We start from the raw sequence: 17,335 nt of genomic DNA on the forward strand, positions 1-17,335 counted from the left end.
GTCAGTGGAATCTTAGAAGTTTTAAGAGAGCGAACAGGTTATTGTATGCCTCATCAAGAAATGCCTAGGAATATATCATGAAGAATATCTTTTCCATTTTTGAAATGCAGGGTTTAAATTTACTTGTTTCTCATTTCAAAATGACTGAACTGATAAACTGATAAAGTAACCCCCAAAGCCTTTTTTGTCCTTAGCATTGGGAAACAATTAGTAACTTGACCCAAATCTGGAGGTCCTGTCTAAAAATCTGAATTCCTTGTTGTTGTTTTAAGATTTTATTTATTTATTCATGAGAGAGACAGGCAGAAGGAGAAGCAGGCTCCCCATGGGGAGCCTGATGCAGGACTCGATCTCAGGACCCTGGTATCACAACCTGAGATGCTCAACCACTGAGCCACCCAGGTGCCTTGAATTCCTTGTTGAGTAAGCTAGCTAGTATCTTACATCTCAGGAGAGGATTTTAGAATGAATGCTTGACTTTTTTGAACCCTCCTTGGAGTCCTATCTTTTTATCCTTCCATGAGGGACAGTGGTGTGGGTATTTTCATTCGAAGAAGAAGCCACGGAAAGAAGAAAAAAATAGGCACATAAAAGCCAACAGCTGAAACAGTTGGGTGTTGCACAGAACAGGTTACACAGTGTATCAGTGCTTCTCAAACCTTGGGTGGAGACTCAACACCGGAGCACCGCGCAGAAATGCAGATTCTCACGCAGTGGGTCTCAGGTGGCCTGAGATGCTGAGTCTCTAACATGCTCCCAGGTGATGCTGATGAAGCTTCTCAGGTGGCAGGGCACTATCTACTTTCTAGAGCTGGAGAAGCACGCTGAGTCTGCTTTTGGGTTTTTGGTTCTCTATCTGGAGGAGAGGTCAATTAAAATTTGAAAAGTACATTAAAGTTTTAAGTCGGAGGAGCGCCCTGGAACTCTGCTAACTGAAGCTGAGCTCCCAGCAGAGCCTCTGCCTTCAGAAGCTGCAGATGCATTTCTTGGCATCTCTTCGCAGAAACATCAGGAAGGCTATTGCCATCTCTCAGGTCTCTAGGGAGCGCCCTGCTGAGCGCCACTTTGCAGGCAGGGAGCAGCCATTTGCTCAGAGCCCTCAGTTCCCAGAGTTTCTCCTCCCCCCGCCGCCCCCCATTCGTGCTCAGGCTTCCAGGCCCCCAGCAGATTTCCTCCAGTTTCTGGAAATTCCATCATCCTTTTCTCTTTATATGCCTTCTGTCTCCTCTCAATTCTGCAATAGCTAGAACGTTCTCATTCTGGTCTCCACTGCCCCCCACTCCTCATTCCCATTTCCATCCCCAGACAACCCTGCTCTTGACTTTCCAGGGCAATTCCTCAGCTCCGCCAGGCCCAGTCCTCTTTTCAGCTGTCCCATTCTGTTGTCTCACCTGCCCAGTGGGTCGCTATTTCAGTAATTCCATATTTCCTTGTAGAAGTGCCATTTTTAAAAATGTGTCAGTTCCTTCCTGATAGTTTCCTGTTATGTGCTCATCTCAGAAATTGCATCTTTTATTTTTTAAATGTTTTATATGTGACTATTCAAATTCTGTTGCTGATGGTCCTAACCTCTGCAATTTCTGGGAGCCTGAATTTGTTGTTTCTTGGGCCTGCTGACACTCAGAGTGACCTATCCAAGCAGAAGCCCACGCAGTCTGGGGTCAGGGTGTTGACTAGGGATCAAACCTATGTAGGGTAGGGGGAAGAAGCAGGACTGGGCAGAGGGGCAAGGCAGGCCCCCACGCAAGCCAACCAAGCTGCAGCCAACTGGTGGGGTGCTCTTGAGTCCTCCCTCCTCCCCCTCCCCACCCCAGGGTAACAGGGAGGCTGACCCAGAAGGAGCTGCCAACAAGGCTGCAGACCACACTCCACAGCTGGGCGGGGAGGCCTTCCCCAAAGGCAGCCACACTTGCCTTCTCATGTTTGATAGTCTTGGCGAGCTCATTGCTTAATCTCCAGAGGGCCTCTGAGCTTATTTTAGGAAAGGTGCTGTCCAGAGAGTTTTGTCTGTGCTGAAAAAGATGAACAAGGAGCGCATGTTTCTGTTGGAATTTGGCACCTCCACTCTCTGGCCCCAGCTCCTCCTCCTGTCCCGGCTCCCTGGCACACCTGCTTACACATTTGACCTCCCAGCCTCAGTCCCGGGCCACTGGGGCACAGCTCCCGACTGGAAGGCAAGGGGATGATTCTGGAACCCACCTTCTTTGATCAGCTAAGCCTCCCATCGGCCGTGGGCCTCTCAGATCTCCTTAGGGTGACATCAGAACAGCCATTCAGCATTTTCATTGTAATCAATAAATAAATGCCATCTGCACGTACGATAGAGTAGTTCTTACCTAGTGATTTCGTCTTTAATAACCATGGTGCTGGGCAGCCCGGGTGGCTCAGCGGTTTAGCGCCACCTTCAGCCGGGGGCCTGATCCTGGAGCCCCGGGATCGAGTCCCATGTCGGGCTCCCTGCATGGAGCCTGCTCCTCCCTCTGCCTGTGTCGTTGCTTCTCTCTCTCTCTCTCTCTCTCTCTCTGTGTGTGTGTGTGTCTCTCATGAATAAATGAATAAATAAATCTTAAAAAAAAAATAACCATGGCGCTTCTGGGTCTTAGTCATAGTGTAACAAACGAGGAGCACCAGTGTTTGCCTTCAGATACATTCTATATATTTTTCATTATCTCAGTACTAAGAATGTTTGTAAACACTACAGATGAGTGTTTGTTCCTTTTAAACCTGATTTTATCAATTTTAAGAAAGGCAGTAGTTTTGTATTTATATTAGCCTAAATGTAGTCATCCTTACATTCTTTTTTCACCTCAAAACTATTTGAAACCAAAATAAATTGTATTCACTGCTACTTAAAGACCATTTTCCCAAAACATGAATTCAAGTAAAGTATGGATTTATTTATTTGCTTGGTCATTCTAAAACAAAGCACTCCTTAATTTCAGACTATCTTTCTTTCTTTCTTTCTTATTTTCTTTTCTTTCATGTTGTCACAGCGATCGATAAACATAACCAGAGGCACAATAAGGATTACAGATTATTTAACCTTTCAGAAACATTAAATGAAACAAGACTTTACATTGAAGTATTAATTTGATGCTATATTAAATTGTCACTTCAAGCCTCTAAATGAGTGAAACATGATAATAACAGCAATTTCCAAAAGCCAGAGCCCAGGTTCACACTCTCATGCAGAGATATAAATATTTATCTGTTGCAGTACATCACTTAGAATCCTCTCTGCTGAACCCTTCAGTCAGCTATGACTCTTTTAATGGCATTTCATTTTGCATGAGAAGAGCAACAAACCCGGGATTCATAATACTTGTTATTCTTGTTGAGCGCCCAAGAGCAAAGGAAACAGATCTTATGGCTGTTTCATCATATATGTTTTAAAAATTCTGATTTCACCACGTTCATTTAGCCTTGTATTACAGTTCTAACAAACCCGTGGCTATATAGGAAAAAGTTCTAAGGAAGACTTATGAAGAGATAAAATTTGGTTTTATTGATTGTGCCATGGAATCATTTACAAGTACATTTTTTTAAAAGAAGACAGAAGAAAGTAAAAACTGTGAGTGTTAGAAACACAGGTGTCAGACACATTGCCAACAGATATAAGTTTCTGGGAGTACTCTTGAAAAAAAGAGAAGCCACTCTGTGATAAATAACAGGTGCCTTGAGGTATCCGGCCATGAAAATACAAAAGTGAAAAATACTTAATAAAAACAATATTTTATTTTTTTTAAAGATTTATTTACTTATTTATGATAGACATAGAGAGAGAGAGAGAGAAAGAGGCGGAGAAACAGGCTCCATTCAGAGAGCCCGACGTGGGAACTCAATCCCGGGTCTCCAGGTGGTCTCACACCCTGGGCCAAAGACAGGCGCTAAACCTCTGAGCCACCCAGGGATCCCCAATAAAAACAATATTTTAAAATGCAAATGTAGGTAATGAAGTGGGTTTAACACTGACCCCCAAGAATAACTGTGATTGTTTTAGCTCCATATAGTAAGCATAATAAAAATTGATGATAATCAAGTTCACTCTTTTAAAATTGGGAAGTAAATATTCAGTTCCTATTCAGATGAAAGCTCGCTGTCCTCTTGGAACTGCAAGCATTTGAAAGTCACCAGTACAGGTGCCAGACCAAGCTTCACATTAGATGTGAGAGAGACTTTGGCTGCAGGTCACCTAGAGAGCCAGCATGATGCCACAGATAGGAATGTCTCAGGAAAATGCCATATTCGAGAATTCACTGAAAGGCACACTCTTTCGGATTGTATACATGCAGCCCATGCTCTTGTAAAAGAATCATCTGTTTGTCTGATGTGTGCTCTTAATATCTGAGCCACACATGGAAGATCAGCATTGCCAAGTGTTTGGTTCGTTCGTGGCCTTATCTCCCTTAGGACCTCAGAGTGGCAGAGGACAGAAGTAGCGGACTCATCTGACTTCTAGAAAGGAGTCTACAGACTACACTAGGCACTGCACCTGCTAGCCTGTAGACTGAGATACTAATACAGCGGATGGGGCACACCCGTGTATCTATATGGCCTTTGCCAGTAGGGAAGGCCTGCCTTGTAGCCACATCAAAACAGTGGTTGAAAGTGGAGGAAATATTTATACCTTTCTTAAGGAATCATCCTCAGGATTAAATTATTTCTCCATTCTCGTAATCTGGGAATTAAGGACATAGAAGGGAAGAAGCAGAGATTCCTTAGATTATCCTGTGATTGAATCAACAATGTTAAAAAAAGAATTTAATAGCTGCTGAGGATGTTTTTCAATATTCAAAAAAGGAAGATACTCCAGCCAAATAATTGGTTATTGAAGAAAGGCATGATACTATAGTGCCCGCAACACATCCCTTTCTTCTTATTTTTGAAGCATTTGTGTTCAAGTTGTTTTGTAAATTTGTCAATGATGTTTAAGTTCTTGAAGGGAAAGTGCTCAGAGTTCTGAGAACCTAAAAGCAATGTGAGAGAGAAATAGAATTTTTTTCGTGTTTCTTTTATATTTCAAGAATATAAGCAGATATTTTATAAGCAGATACATACATACTACTACATACATACACTTACAAAATTATTCATTTTTGGAAAGTCTTTGTTCTGGGGACGTTCACTGAAATTGAGAGTTCCCATCATGCACTTAAAAAAAAATCCATATCTCAGAGAGCATTTTAGAGACACATCAGGTGCTCTAGGAAGTTTCCACCCTTCACCCCAGGGTCTTGGCTTTATATGGGCAGTCAGTGCCCCCAGTCCTGTTTCCATGGTCCTCACATTCTTCACAAAACCCTGATGCACTCATTACTCTCATTATCCCTTTTCTCCAAATGCAGAGGCACAAAGAGATTGAATAATTCATCGAAGGCTACACAGCTAGTGAACATGGAGCTGGACCAGAAGGGCTCCTAGCAGCATGATGTGGCCAAGTTGTGCAAAGGGCCCAGCTAAAGCTCTGGCCATGAATTTACAGTCTCTGTGGATGTGGAATTACCCCCAATGGTCTGTGCATGTGGTTTGCAGATGTGACCACTGGCATTAGAATTTGTGTGTAGCATTTCCTGGGTCATCTGGTGAAAACCCTAAGAGGGTGAACGTCCAGGCCTCTGGGCCAGCTCCCACCTTCAGTGACACACCATGCTAGAGCAGCAGTCCCCCAGCCCTGGTGTTCACAGAGCCAGTGGAATGTCCCTCTCCTATTATGAAATTGTGTCATTTTTTCCCAGTGCCCCTGCCCAGCAATTCAGTTAATGGGTGGGATTTTCTCTTCTGACACATAAATGCTTTCTAAACCTTTGGCACCAACTGTTGCTTATCAGTACTGGAATCTTAATACGACAGGCTTTAATCTGGGCTGTGGTCTTGCACATGTTTCTTTACTCGGCTCAAGTCTATTAAATCTGTATTTTTCAAGGTGTTCATCTAAGAGTCTCATAAGATACACAATGCCTTTGAGAACAAGCAAGTGTAGAAATGTGGAGATGCAGATTAAATTGATCTAATTTGTATACACAGTAGTTTATTTAGTCTTAAAGATAGAGGAATTGTAGAATGTAATCTGCGTGGGTGTTTTTCGGGGCGGGAGGCGGGAGGAGCTTGTCGATGATTTCCGGTACAGCATTCAGAAAGTTTCTGTATTGTATTCATTACATGAATCATAGTATCTACTCTGTCCCATGGCACTCTGTGGCTTTGTACAGAGATTTTGATCAAAAAGACTTACTCTTCTGCCAGCACTTGTAAAAGATAGGCCAAGATGGGAATCACCTGAGCACAAAGAGGGGTTGAGCAGCCAAACTGAAACTGGTGTGTGCCCCCCTGTCTGTCCCTGACAGGGGACAGACATGCCCTGTGGGCCTCCAAAATACTACGCACAGCCTGCCTCAGAGTGGACGCCCATCCAAGTTCGTGAGTGAATTTGGAGGACAAAGCAGATGAGTGTAACGCTGATTTCTTAGGAGAGTTTTGAATGAAAATAATTGTCACTATTACCACTGTCCTCAGCAGAGGGAAGAAGAATGTAGTGTAGCACACAGGCTTCGTGTGAAGTATTCAGACAGACTAATCCTCACAACAACTTGCCTTCATGGTAGGAATTATGGCACTTATTTTCCAAAACATGAAACTAAAATGAAGAGTGATCTAATAACTTGCCCAAGATCCCACAGCTGGTGAATGGAGGCACTGAGATGCATGTGCGTTCTTTCCAGCTCACAAACCTGCCTTCTTGCTACCGTGCTTACATGGGGTAGACTCCCATAGTCACCATGTTTGTAAGGCTCACCCAAACTGTCTTTCTTCAGAGGTGAGGGACAACTTTTTTTTATTTCCTTAGATCAGATGAGAGAAGTTTTCTTTTCAACCAATACCACTTTACTGTCTATCTTGTATTAGCAAATCTCAAGTTAGTTTACTATTTTTCGAAAGAGAAATAGAAAATGTTCCACTGACCTGACTTCACATGAAGAACAAATTGAGGTGAAACTCTGCTCAGAAAAATATGTCAAATTAGGGGCACCTGAGTGGCTCAGTGGTTGAGCATCTGCCTTAGGCTCAGGTTGTGATCCCGGGGTCCTGGGATTGAGTCCCACATCAGGCTCCTTTCAGGGAGCCTAATTCTCCCTCTGTCTATGTCTCTGCCTCTCTTTCTGTGTCTCTCATGAATAAATAAATATTTTAAAAAATCAAATTAAAATGTGTAGCTCAGTTATGCTCAGTATGATTAAAAAGAGCAAGAGCATCTTTAAAACCTGCCAATACTCTGGGTGACAAAAATCAAACTCATGTACTAATGCTGTTCATCTTTAATGACAAAAACTAAAGGCTTTTTTTGACTCTGAGGATGGTTAAATATTATCTGAGTTGATTATTGACAGTGCTTACCACTAAAAAAGTTTCAAAGGACTTTAATTTTTATTTTTATAAAATGTTCATTGTAAAATGGAAAAACTCAAGCAGCATATTTTTTTAAATGGGGGATGGAGAAAGCAAAGTGACCCCAAATTCCACCATTACCACTTGGTGACCATTCTTTTAGGCTTCTCCCTGTAATATGCACAATGTGTACGATTTTAACAATTTTTACGATTTTTGGAATCATGCTACTCATGCTATTCATTATTCTAGAGGTTTCATACACCTGGCAAGGACATAAAAGAGCTCTTTTGAAATATTCTCTACCCTTTCATTTTAAAGAAAGGAAAACCTGACTTTCCTTTGGAGAGTGCCATTGGACCCGTTTTATAAAGATCAGCTTTCAAGAAGGTGTGTCTCCCTCTTGTGGGCCTCTAGAGGATGGCCATCAGTACTTTGAGACTCATGTTGTGTTTTTGCAACTATAATCAGAAATGGTGTCAAAGCTGGAACTTGTCCAGTGGCCTTGATGAAATCTAACATGGGGCCACAGTACCTCCATCCATCTGTGAAGCAGGAGCAAACGCTTTGGGGTAGTGTGGTACCTTCCTTTCACGCTGCTGCTCTGGCGGGCAGCTTAGCTCAACACCTTAGTGTGGTGGGTGAGAAACAAAAATGAGGACTGGACACAACTGTTCCAGCTTCTAACACTCAGCTCTCTCCATAGTTTCCTCTTTAATCACAGCTTCGATGCTATACTTTCCTAACACTGTTAAAAGAGTGATCTTCGGTGGCCAAGTGACTGTCCCTCAACCTCAGAGTCATCACCTGGGCTTCTGGGGAGGAGGGGGGAGGCCCTCGGTAGAGTGTGCTTTCACTTTAGAGGAGTTAGCAGATGGACCAGTCACTTGCCCTCTTGTCTAACTTTATTATATCCAAGTTTTGACTTTACAGATTAGTTTGGAATGTTAGGAAAAAACATCTCTTTTGGAGATAAAGTTGAATTTTCTTATCTATGTATATACATGGTGAACACAGATCCTATATCAGGCAGTACAAACATGGCCATTTTCTCTAACCAGAACCTTAGTGGTTGGAGGCTTTGACTTTGTCTAAACACCATAGGCAGAAGAGTTATAGTTTACATCTGAATGAGCACCTTTTGATTGCATAATGTGTTCCTTTTTCTCTCTCCTGTGCAGTACATAGTAGAATGTCACGGGATCACGCTTCTTCCCCAGTTCTTGGGCATGTACCGGCTTAATGTTGATGGAGTTGAAATATACGTGATTGTTACAAGAAATGTGTTCAGCCACCGTTTATCTGTATATAGGAAATACGACTTAAAGGTGAGATTTTTGGTTAATTTTTATTAAGTAATTAAGCAAAGGTTGTAATTGATCATGCTAAACACTTAGGTGCTCAGAGCTTAAAGCCACCAGGCAACTGAACCAGCAGTGCTCGGCTCCGAGTTAAGCAAGGATCGCTGACTGGCTTTACCAGAATACTTGTATACATGTTAGGAGGTACCGTGTCTGATTTTCAGCGAGCTGTTTATTGAGCATCAGCCGGGTACCAGGCATTGGTTTTTTTTTTTTTTTTTTTGGTTTTTTTTTGGTTTTTTGTTTTTTGGGGGTTTTTTTGCTAGGAATAGTGTGACGAACAAAACAGACCAAACCTGCGCTTAAGGAGCTAACATTGTGGCAGGTACAGATAGACAGGAAGTAAAAGTAGCTAGTAGTTCCTAGTATATATTAAGAAGTGGTAAGTGCTATGGAGAGAAGTAAAGATACGGGAGAATGGGGAAGGGACACAGCTTACAGAGGGTGTCAGGGAAGGTTTCACTGGGAGGATGACATTGCTATTTCAAAGACTTTGAGTGGGAGACACACAACGGGAGTTCTGAGGGGACGGAGGTGAGCTGACTCTTTGGATCACTGACTCTGGGAGAGAACGTCCAAGGTAGGAGCTGGCACTCTGGGACCTGCCTACATGGCAAATCCAACTTGGCCATTTTTGTAAATAAAGTTTGATTGGCATACTGCCATGACCAGTGTTTCTGTATCACGTGTGGTTGCTCTTTGTACTAGAATGGCAGAGTCAAGTAGTACCACAGAGACTGTTTTGAACCACAAAACCTAAAACGTTTACCATCTGACCCGTTCAGAAAAAGTTTGCCACCCTTTGGTCTTTGCTAGGAGATCTCAAATTTTTTGATCTCAGACTCCTTCACTCTTAAAAGAGGACCCCCAGTACAGCCACTGTGGAAAGCAGTAGGGGAATTCCTCAAAAAATTAAAAATAGAACTGTCATATGATCCGGTAATTCCACCACTTGGTATTTACCCAAAGAATGCAAAGACGCTAATTTGAAAAGACATATACACACCTATGTTTATTGAAGCATGTTTATATTAGCCAAATTAGGGAAGCAACCCAAGTATCCTTTGATAGATGAATGGATAAAGAAGTAGTGGTGTACGTATACAATGAACTATTTGCCATTACAAAGAATGAAATCTTGCCATTTATGACAACGTGGGTGGATTTAGAGGGTATGATGCTAGGTGAAGTAAGTAAGTCAGAGAAAGACAAATATCCTATGATTTCACCCATGTGGAATTTAAAAAACAAAACAAACGAACAAATGTAAAAAGAGACAAACCAGATACTTAACTATAGAGAACAAACTGATGGTTATTGGGAGGGGAGGGGGAAAGAGGGGAAGGGGATAAGGAGTGCACTTGTCATGATGAACACTGAGTAATGTGTAGAATTTTCAAATCATTATATTGTACACCTGAAACTAGACATTGTGTGCTGATTATATTGAAATTAAAATTTTTTAAAAAGAGGACTCCCAAAAGCTTTTGCTTATATAGGGTGTATCTACTGCTGTTTACAATGTTAGAAATTAAAGTAAGAAATTTTTAAATGCTTACTTTATGTACAATAAAAAAATATTACATGTTAGCATATTTTTATGAAAAATAGCTATATCTTACAAATCAAAAAATTTAGTGAGACAGGTGGCCTTTTTTTGTTCTTTGCATTTTTGCAAATCTCCCTAACATCTGACTTACTTTGAGACAGTTGGAATGTTCTCTCTGGTTGTGCTGTCCGTTGCAGTGTTACTTGATTAAAGAGTATAAAAAAGTCAGACTTTACATGTATAGTTGGAAATTGGGAGGGCGGTGTTTTAATAACTTTTTCAGGAATTTGTGGATCTTCTTATTTGATATGCCAAAACCTGACAAAAGGTAATTTCTCAAAGCTTAGTTACAATATGGAATCTGATATCACATCAGTGAATATGTAAGTGATCTCTGAGGCCATCTGTCCTGGTTTTACCACTTGTTAGCTGTGTGTGGGTTGCTGAACTTTTCTTGTGCCTCCATTTCTGCATCTGTAAAACAGGGATGATTATACTTACCTTCACTGGGTTGTTACGAGGATTCAATTACATACACACACACACACACACACACTTACATATACATGTATCGTGTCCCACATAATGTGTGGCATATGCGAACTGGTCAATTAATTTTGGTCATGACTCATCCATTCTACTAGTAAGTGCCTTAAAAAGCAAATTTTTGGTCCTTTTTATTTTTTATTCCCCTAAGATAGTGCCTCATTCAAGCAAGCATCTAGTAAACATCAAGATTGATGTAAATTATACTTATAGCCTGGATATTATAGTTTTAATTTGCCTCGGACTTCACTAATTTCATCTCACTATTTTAGCTTGCAGAATGAATGAATGAATAAATAAATAAATAAATAAATAAATAAATAAATAAATAAATAAATAAATGCTCTTCTTGCCAGTACTTTCGATTGTGATGGAACCTGGACATCTGGCATCATTTCATGGCTCAAACTCTTGGCCTTGACTTACTAACTTTATTTTCTACTCCTGTTTGAGCTTTTATTTTGAATTAAATTTGGATGAGGTGTTCCCCCCCACCCCCACCCCCCCCATCCCCGGGCTAATGATCTGCATTTACATAGAGATGAAGCGTTTCTGAGAATCAGAAGCAGGGTAAATTATGTTGCAGGAGGGAAAATACACACACACACACACACACACTTAGAAACTTGGCTAAAACTACAAAGAGGAATGAGTAGTTTCCACCTCTGACCAGTAACTTAGTGCTCAGATATTGCAAATATCAGTCGTTTTTGATGTTGTTGTTGTTTTAATTTGGGAACATTCTTTGTTAGAAATCAGTGTGTAAGGGAAGATATTTGTGGTCTGTATTCAAGAATCTCTAAAAACAAGGAAAACAGACCATTTCAAGGGGCAGCTGCGAGTTTGTGCAGAGGGTGTGTGCTGTGACTGTGGAACAGGGCCACACGATTTCCATCATGAACAGTTCACATTGTCCATCACCATTTCGTGGGTCAGCTTTGTGCTCCTCTGATGCATCCCCAAGAAGCTTTGAGCATTTCCCTTGCACTGACAGCAGGGTCTCTGACATCCAGGAGACCCAGGAATGCCGAGCACCAGGGGGATGGAGGATTGGCCCCCGGGTGGGGTCTGGGCCAGGGGGATGACTCCAGCCTGGGCTCTCTTCCCCAGAGCCAGGAGTCTCCTCTGTCTGAGTCCCTCATTTGTGAACCACGTTCTAATCAGTGCCTGAGCTGCCTGGATAAAAGATGGTCACAGAGAAGAAATGTTGATTTCTTTAAGAATGGCTGATCTAGAAGCTACTTAAGTTTTTCCCATGTTGCAGATAAATTCCCTTAACAGTTGGCTAATGCAAGTGTTCTAGGGCAGTGCATGCCTATATAAGAGGTGGGGGGCAAGCGTGTCACTCTGCCGACCTGGTCTTGCCTGGGTGGCCAGCACTACAGCGGAAGGGAGAGCAGTGAATTGGTGGTGATCCTTCTCCAACCATTTATGTAGGGAATGCCTGGCGTTGCTGTGTGAGATCCTGCAGTGGTCAGAGGAGCACAAAGAAAAATTGTTCTTGTCAGCCTGACATAGCTAGAAATTCACTGGCCATTTGTTTCCCAACTTTTCTTTTGCATTAACATCTTCGACAAAGGAACATTTCTCTTCTTGAGCTCTACCCACCCTCACCCCACCCCCAGTGGCGTCTGGGTGGCCTTGGGTCCTCTTGGACAACCCTAGAGCTCCAAGGCATGGCTTTGAAAACCAGTGCAGTAGAGTAGGATTGCTGAGATCAAGAATGGCGTTTTCTTCCACATTATAGGTCTATGCTTGGCCTAGGGCCTGGCACAAAGAGGGTGCAAGGAAACGTGTATGTCTGAAGGGATTCCCAGAGTGCAGGGGACAGGAAGTACCAAAGGGTCTTACTCATAGTAGTAGGTGAGGAAAAATGTTCACCAGTAACTCTGACACAGGGGAGAAAGGCAGGCAGAGGTCCAGGACAGACCCCCATCTGGAAGATCATGCAGGGAAACAGGCATTGAATGCTCCAGTGGCCATGGCAGCCACTCAGGGGCCCATTTCATCTTTGAAGATTCCGTCTTCTAGACCAACCATATCTGGCAATCGAGGCAAGAAGCAGAGCACGGTTTTGATCTGGTGTCAGTAAGTTATCATTCAAGGGGCGCCTGGGCAGCTCAGTCAGTTAAGTGTCAGACTTGATATCGGCTCAAGTCATGATCCCAGGGTCATGAGATGGAACCCCTGCATCAGGCTCTGCACTGGGCATGAAGCCTGCTTAAGATTCTCTCTCCCTCTCCTGCCCTTTGCCACCCCTTCATGTGCTTATTCTCTTTAAAATAATAATAATTTTTAAAATGTTATTGTTCAAGGGTTCATCAGGTTTTCTGATTTCCAACTGGAGGGCAAGAACCAGGGAGAGAATCCAGTTCAGTTGCCGAGCTAGGGAAAGGATTGGAGACGAGCCAACAGGGATGTCTGCAGAGGAAGGAGCGCCCACTGGGCAGGGTTGTGATCAGGGAAGGGACCGAGCTCACTCCAAAGCAAAGTTGGCGCTCATTCATTTCTGCGCTCTGCCCTGGAACATTTGCATACCTTAAACATGTGAAGCCCGAGGCCTCCCACGTGCATGTTTTAATGACATCTTTGTGTTTCAGGGCTCTACGGTGGCTCGAGAAGCCAGCGACAAGGAAAAGGTAAGTACCCTGACTTACCTTTACCCTGTCCTTCCTGCCGCAGTCCACCCCTTATGTCCACTCTTCCTCTCCTGCCTCCCACTGTGATTCTTCCCTCTGCCTGAGAGCAGCCCATCACTGACCAGAGGAGCCTCCTGCCTCAGCTTCTCTTCCTCAGATTAGCTGCCCCATTCTGTTGGGTAATGGAATAGTTCTGTTTATTAGTTTTAAGTGTGGTTGAAAGAAATGTTTCTCATGCAACATGGTCTTGAAAGCACAGCTGTCTGGGCGGTTACTTAGGATCCAGATAGACAGGTACAGTTTAGCAGCCAGGGTCCTAACCCCACTTTACCCCTAACTGGCAGCTGGGAGCCCCAGTCCTTTCCATGCCTCTCTGAGCCCTGGTTTGTCTCCGGTAAAATGAGCGTGTTGAGTTTCAGCTTCACCTAAAAAAGGTTGGCTCAGATGAGCTTCAAACTCCTTTCCAGCTCTACGATGTGGTTAGAGAGCTTTTTACTTAAAGAATTAGGGATGAGGAGATTATTTTTTCCTGAGTCACTACACAACAGGTAATATTTGAACCACATTTGGTTTATTATGCAAGATTATAGGCAGATGCAACTTAAGTCAGTTTGATTAAGAGTTTGGGAAGTAGCTTTCTATATGTAAACCTAAGCTGACCAAAATCGACATTTACTTATACGAAAGTACCTCGATACTCTATGTTACGCCCCTCGTCTGTCACCTTGGGAAGCTTTTTGACTGAACCGTTGAAAGCTGGGCTCAAGATTTTTGTTTTTGTTTTGCTTTTAAATTTTGTTTTTAGAATGTTCTCATTCTGTCTTGATTTGAACTTTATATTTTGGAAATCTACTTTTCTTTATTCATTCAGAAGTATTTGTGGATTTTTTCATGGTTGGAGGATGATTATAGGGAGATTTAGGAAGGAGAAGCCACACAGAACCCAGAGATTGAATGTGGGAGGTGGACAGTGCCAGGGAGTGTGTGTGGAGGGTGGGCCGGGTTCAGAATGACTCCATGTGTCTGGTTTGGACCATTAAGATGATGTTGGTTCTACTCACTGGAAGAGGGAGCAGAGTAGGAGGAGGGGTTTGCAGTGTCAGTGTGGTACTAGAACAGAGATGTCAGTAGGCGTGAGAGGCTGCAGGGATAAAGGGCTTGGAAACGTCACAGGAAGGATGATCAGCAAAGACAAGGAAGTAGATGAGGCCACCCAGGATGAGTGTATGGAATAGAAGCATGTCTAGAACCAGCCCAGAAAAGCATCATTTAAGGAGTGGGGAAAGGAGAGAGTCTGGCAAAGGATCAGCCAAAGAGACAGGACACAAGCAGATGAGCGGAAAGTTTGGGTCATTTGTGCAGACACTTAGGGAGCATCTCTTGTGAGCAAGCACTTCTCCAAGCGTTGTGAAGAATAGTGCCGTGAAATCACCCCCTCCCTTGGGAGACTTGCACTCTAGTTGTATTTCAGAAGCCGGAGGAAAAGAACTGGCTCAGAATCAGATACTGCTGCAAGGGCAGGTAGGATAAGGACTGAGAATTAGCCATGGAACTTACCACCAGGGACCTCTCCAGTGACCTTGTCCATGACAGTGGGCAGAGCAGAAGGCAGGTAACAGTAGGTTAAGAAGTAAAGAACAGAAAAGGAAATGGTGGATCCTGCTCTGACCATCTGTATTTTTACTGTGCACTAGTGAATATATTTTTACACTTCTGATCTCCACATAAATCCCCTGAAGGCACCAGCTTTGGCCAAAAGAAACAGAAACAATGGACTGCCCACTTCCTTGTTGTTATGACCAAATGTTTCTTCCAAGTGTCTGAGACCCGAGTGGGTATTTAAATTGTATTTCATGAGAGACTCGGAGGTTCAGTAGGATTGGGATTTTTCTCCCAGGAGAAAATATCTAGGCTGTTTGAAGAGCCTCACACACTTTTCGGCGTCGTAACAAGAAGCCAGCCCCTGAGTAAGAACCGTGGTTGTGATGACAACCACTACTCCATGCTGGTGGCTCTGTTTTCACTTTGTTCCCAAGTCTCTTGAAACTATTGCTAGCAGACCACCCTCTCCCTCCCAACTCTGTTCATTTTCATTTCTTCAGATTTGATCACCATGGTCCTCTCTCACAATTAACAATGCCAAGAAAGACAGTGAGAGGCCATAGGGTGGTTGCTACTGAAGCCAAAATCCTTGAACGAGGCCATATGTGAAGGAAAGCCACAAGTATTTGACATCCTTGAAGCTGTAATATTTCATCAGAAGCAGACCATCCAGTTGCCTGGCCCTCCCTCCACTGCTCTGCCCATAGAACCACAAATTTCCCAGAAACCCACGGCATTCACCATATTTCAACACTGAGCCCTTTATTGGTATAGGTTTCTGTGAAAAGAATGAAGAATAAAATTAGAGGATTTGTTTAATAGAGACCCCCTTTTCTGAGGAGCCTACTTAGGATGCTTTTATCCTGTGCTGAACTATTCCTCAAAACATCTCCCCTGGAGGTGGGCTCAGAGAAGTCAGCGATGGGAAGGACCTGGCCCACCTCACATCTTGGCAGATGTGAGACTCACGAGCTTAGTTCCCATGCTCTGTCACATGGTCAGGGCCAGAGGTGAAACCTTACCTTTGGGGTTTATTTTTTTTTATTGTTAATTCTGATGTCTTGGGATTTAGAAAGGCCTATAGTAATAGCTGACATTTGTTGAGTGTATACAATATGGCAGTCAGTGTTGTACATTTTGCATGAATCTGGTCATGTCATCCTTCCAACCTGTCTTATGAGGCGGTGCTATTATTACTTCCTCTGAGTTAATGAGGGTACTTCACCGACAGGTCCAGTAAGTTGTCCAGAGCCCCCCAGTTACGATGTGGCGGAGCCAGGCTTCCAACCCAAGGCTGGCATTTCTAACCACTGTGCCGTGACCCTCTGAATGTCTGGCACTTCTCTGTCTCCTTTTTTAAAAGGACATAAGAATTCATAGCGATCCCGTGAATCATGAAGCATTCACTGCATTGACAAAAACAATGTTATGGAGTTAAATTTGGTACTAGAGCAAAGGTCATTCTGAGTCTTGGTCTAAGAATTTTCAAAGTAGTGAAATAAATAGTTTGGTTTCTCACGGTGTTGGCAAAACAACCAATTCACATTTCCTCCATTTGAGGCTTTAGGCATTTTGTAAATGCAGTCGCTGTCACAGCATCTTACACTGTGTGAGCATTAAAGTCATCTACACGATTCCCCTGAGGAAGAATTCAGTGCCCTCTCCTTCCTTTGGGGCTTGGGGTTCATGAGAGCTCTTCTAGAAGGAATGGCTCCAAAAAGCGACCCACCTGCCCTTCTAGTTTACAGGCATTCACCAGGCAGGGGCAAGAGGAAAAACCTTTAGAGATAAGGAATGTAAAGGCATTAAAATTTGTAATCGCGGGTACCTGGGTGGCTCAGTGGTTGAGTATCTGCCTTTGGCTCAGATCGTGATCCCGGGGTCCTGGGATCGAGTCCCACCTCGGGCTCCCCAGGGAACCTGCTTCTCCCTCTGCCTATGTCTCTGCCTCTCCGTGTGTCTCATGAATAAATACATAAAATCTTAAAAAAAATTTTTTTGCAATCACTGGAGACTACACTACGCCTGCCTGTGTTGGCAGTGGGGCATCACTGATACAGCAGTTTGTTTATAACCTCCCCACAACTAAGGTAACATTCATCAAACTGTAATACATAAAAAAATAAATGAAATGTGTATGGTGGAGCTTGCTGAACTTCTAAAAACACTGAGTCTTTTAAGTTCTAAAAAAATCTGTCTGCCTCTCCTTTTCTGTCAATTTCCAGGCTTTCTTTCCATGAGCAGTTAACATTTTT

At 43.0% G+C, this 17,335-nt stretch overlaps 1 protein-coding gene across 1 annotated transcript in view; it reads left to right on the forward strand.

Annotated features, from left to right (window-relative positions):
• PIP4K2A (phosphatidylinositol-5-phosphate 4-kinase type 2 alpha) overlaps positions 1 to 17,335 on the forward strand; it is a 178,378-nt gene that overhangs the window by 133,422 nt on the left and 27,621 nt on the right. The window contains exons 5-6 of the mRNA XM_038529823.1: positions 8,565 to 8,711; positions 13,440 to 13,478. Of these exons, the coding sequence (XP_038385751.1) occupies positions 8,565 to 8,711; positions 13,440 to 13,478 (186 nt within the window). The remainder of the gene's footprint in view (positions 1 to 8,564; positions 8,712 to 13,439; positions 13,479 to 17,335) is intronic.

This window comes from Canis lupus, chromosome 2, assembly GCF_011100685.1.
Source record: "Canis lupus familiaris isolate Mischka breed German Shepherd chromosome 2, alternate assembly UU_Cfam_GSD_1.0, whole genome shotgun sequence".
In the NCBI taxonomy this organism is placed as follows: Eukaryota; Metazoa; Chordata; class Mammalia; order Carnivora; family Canidae; genus Canis; species Canis lupus.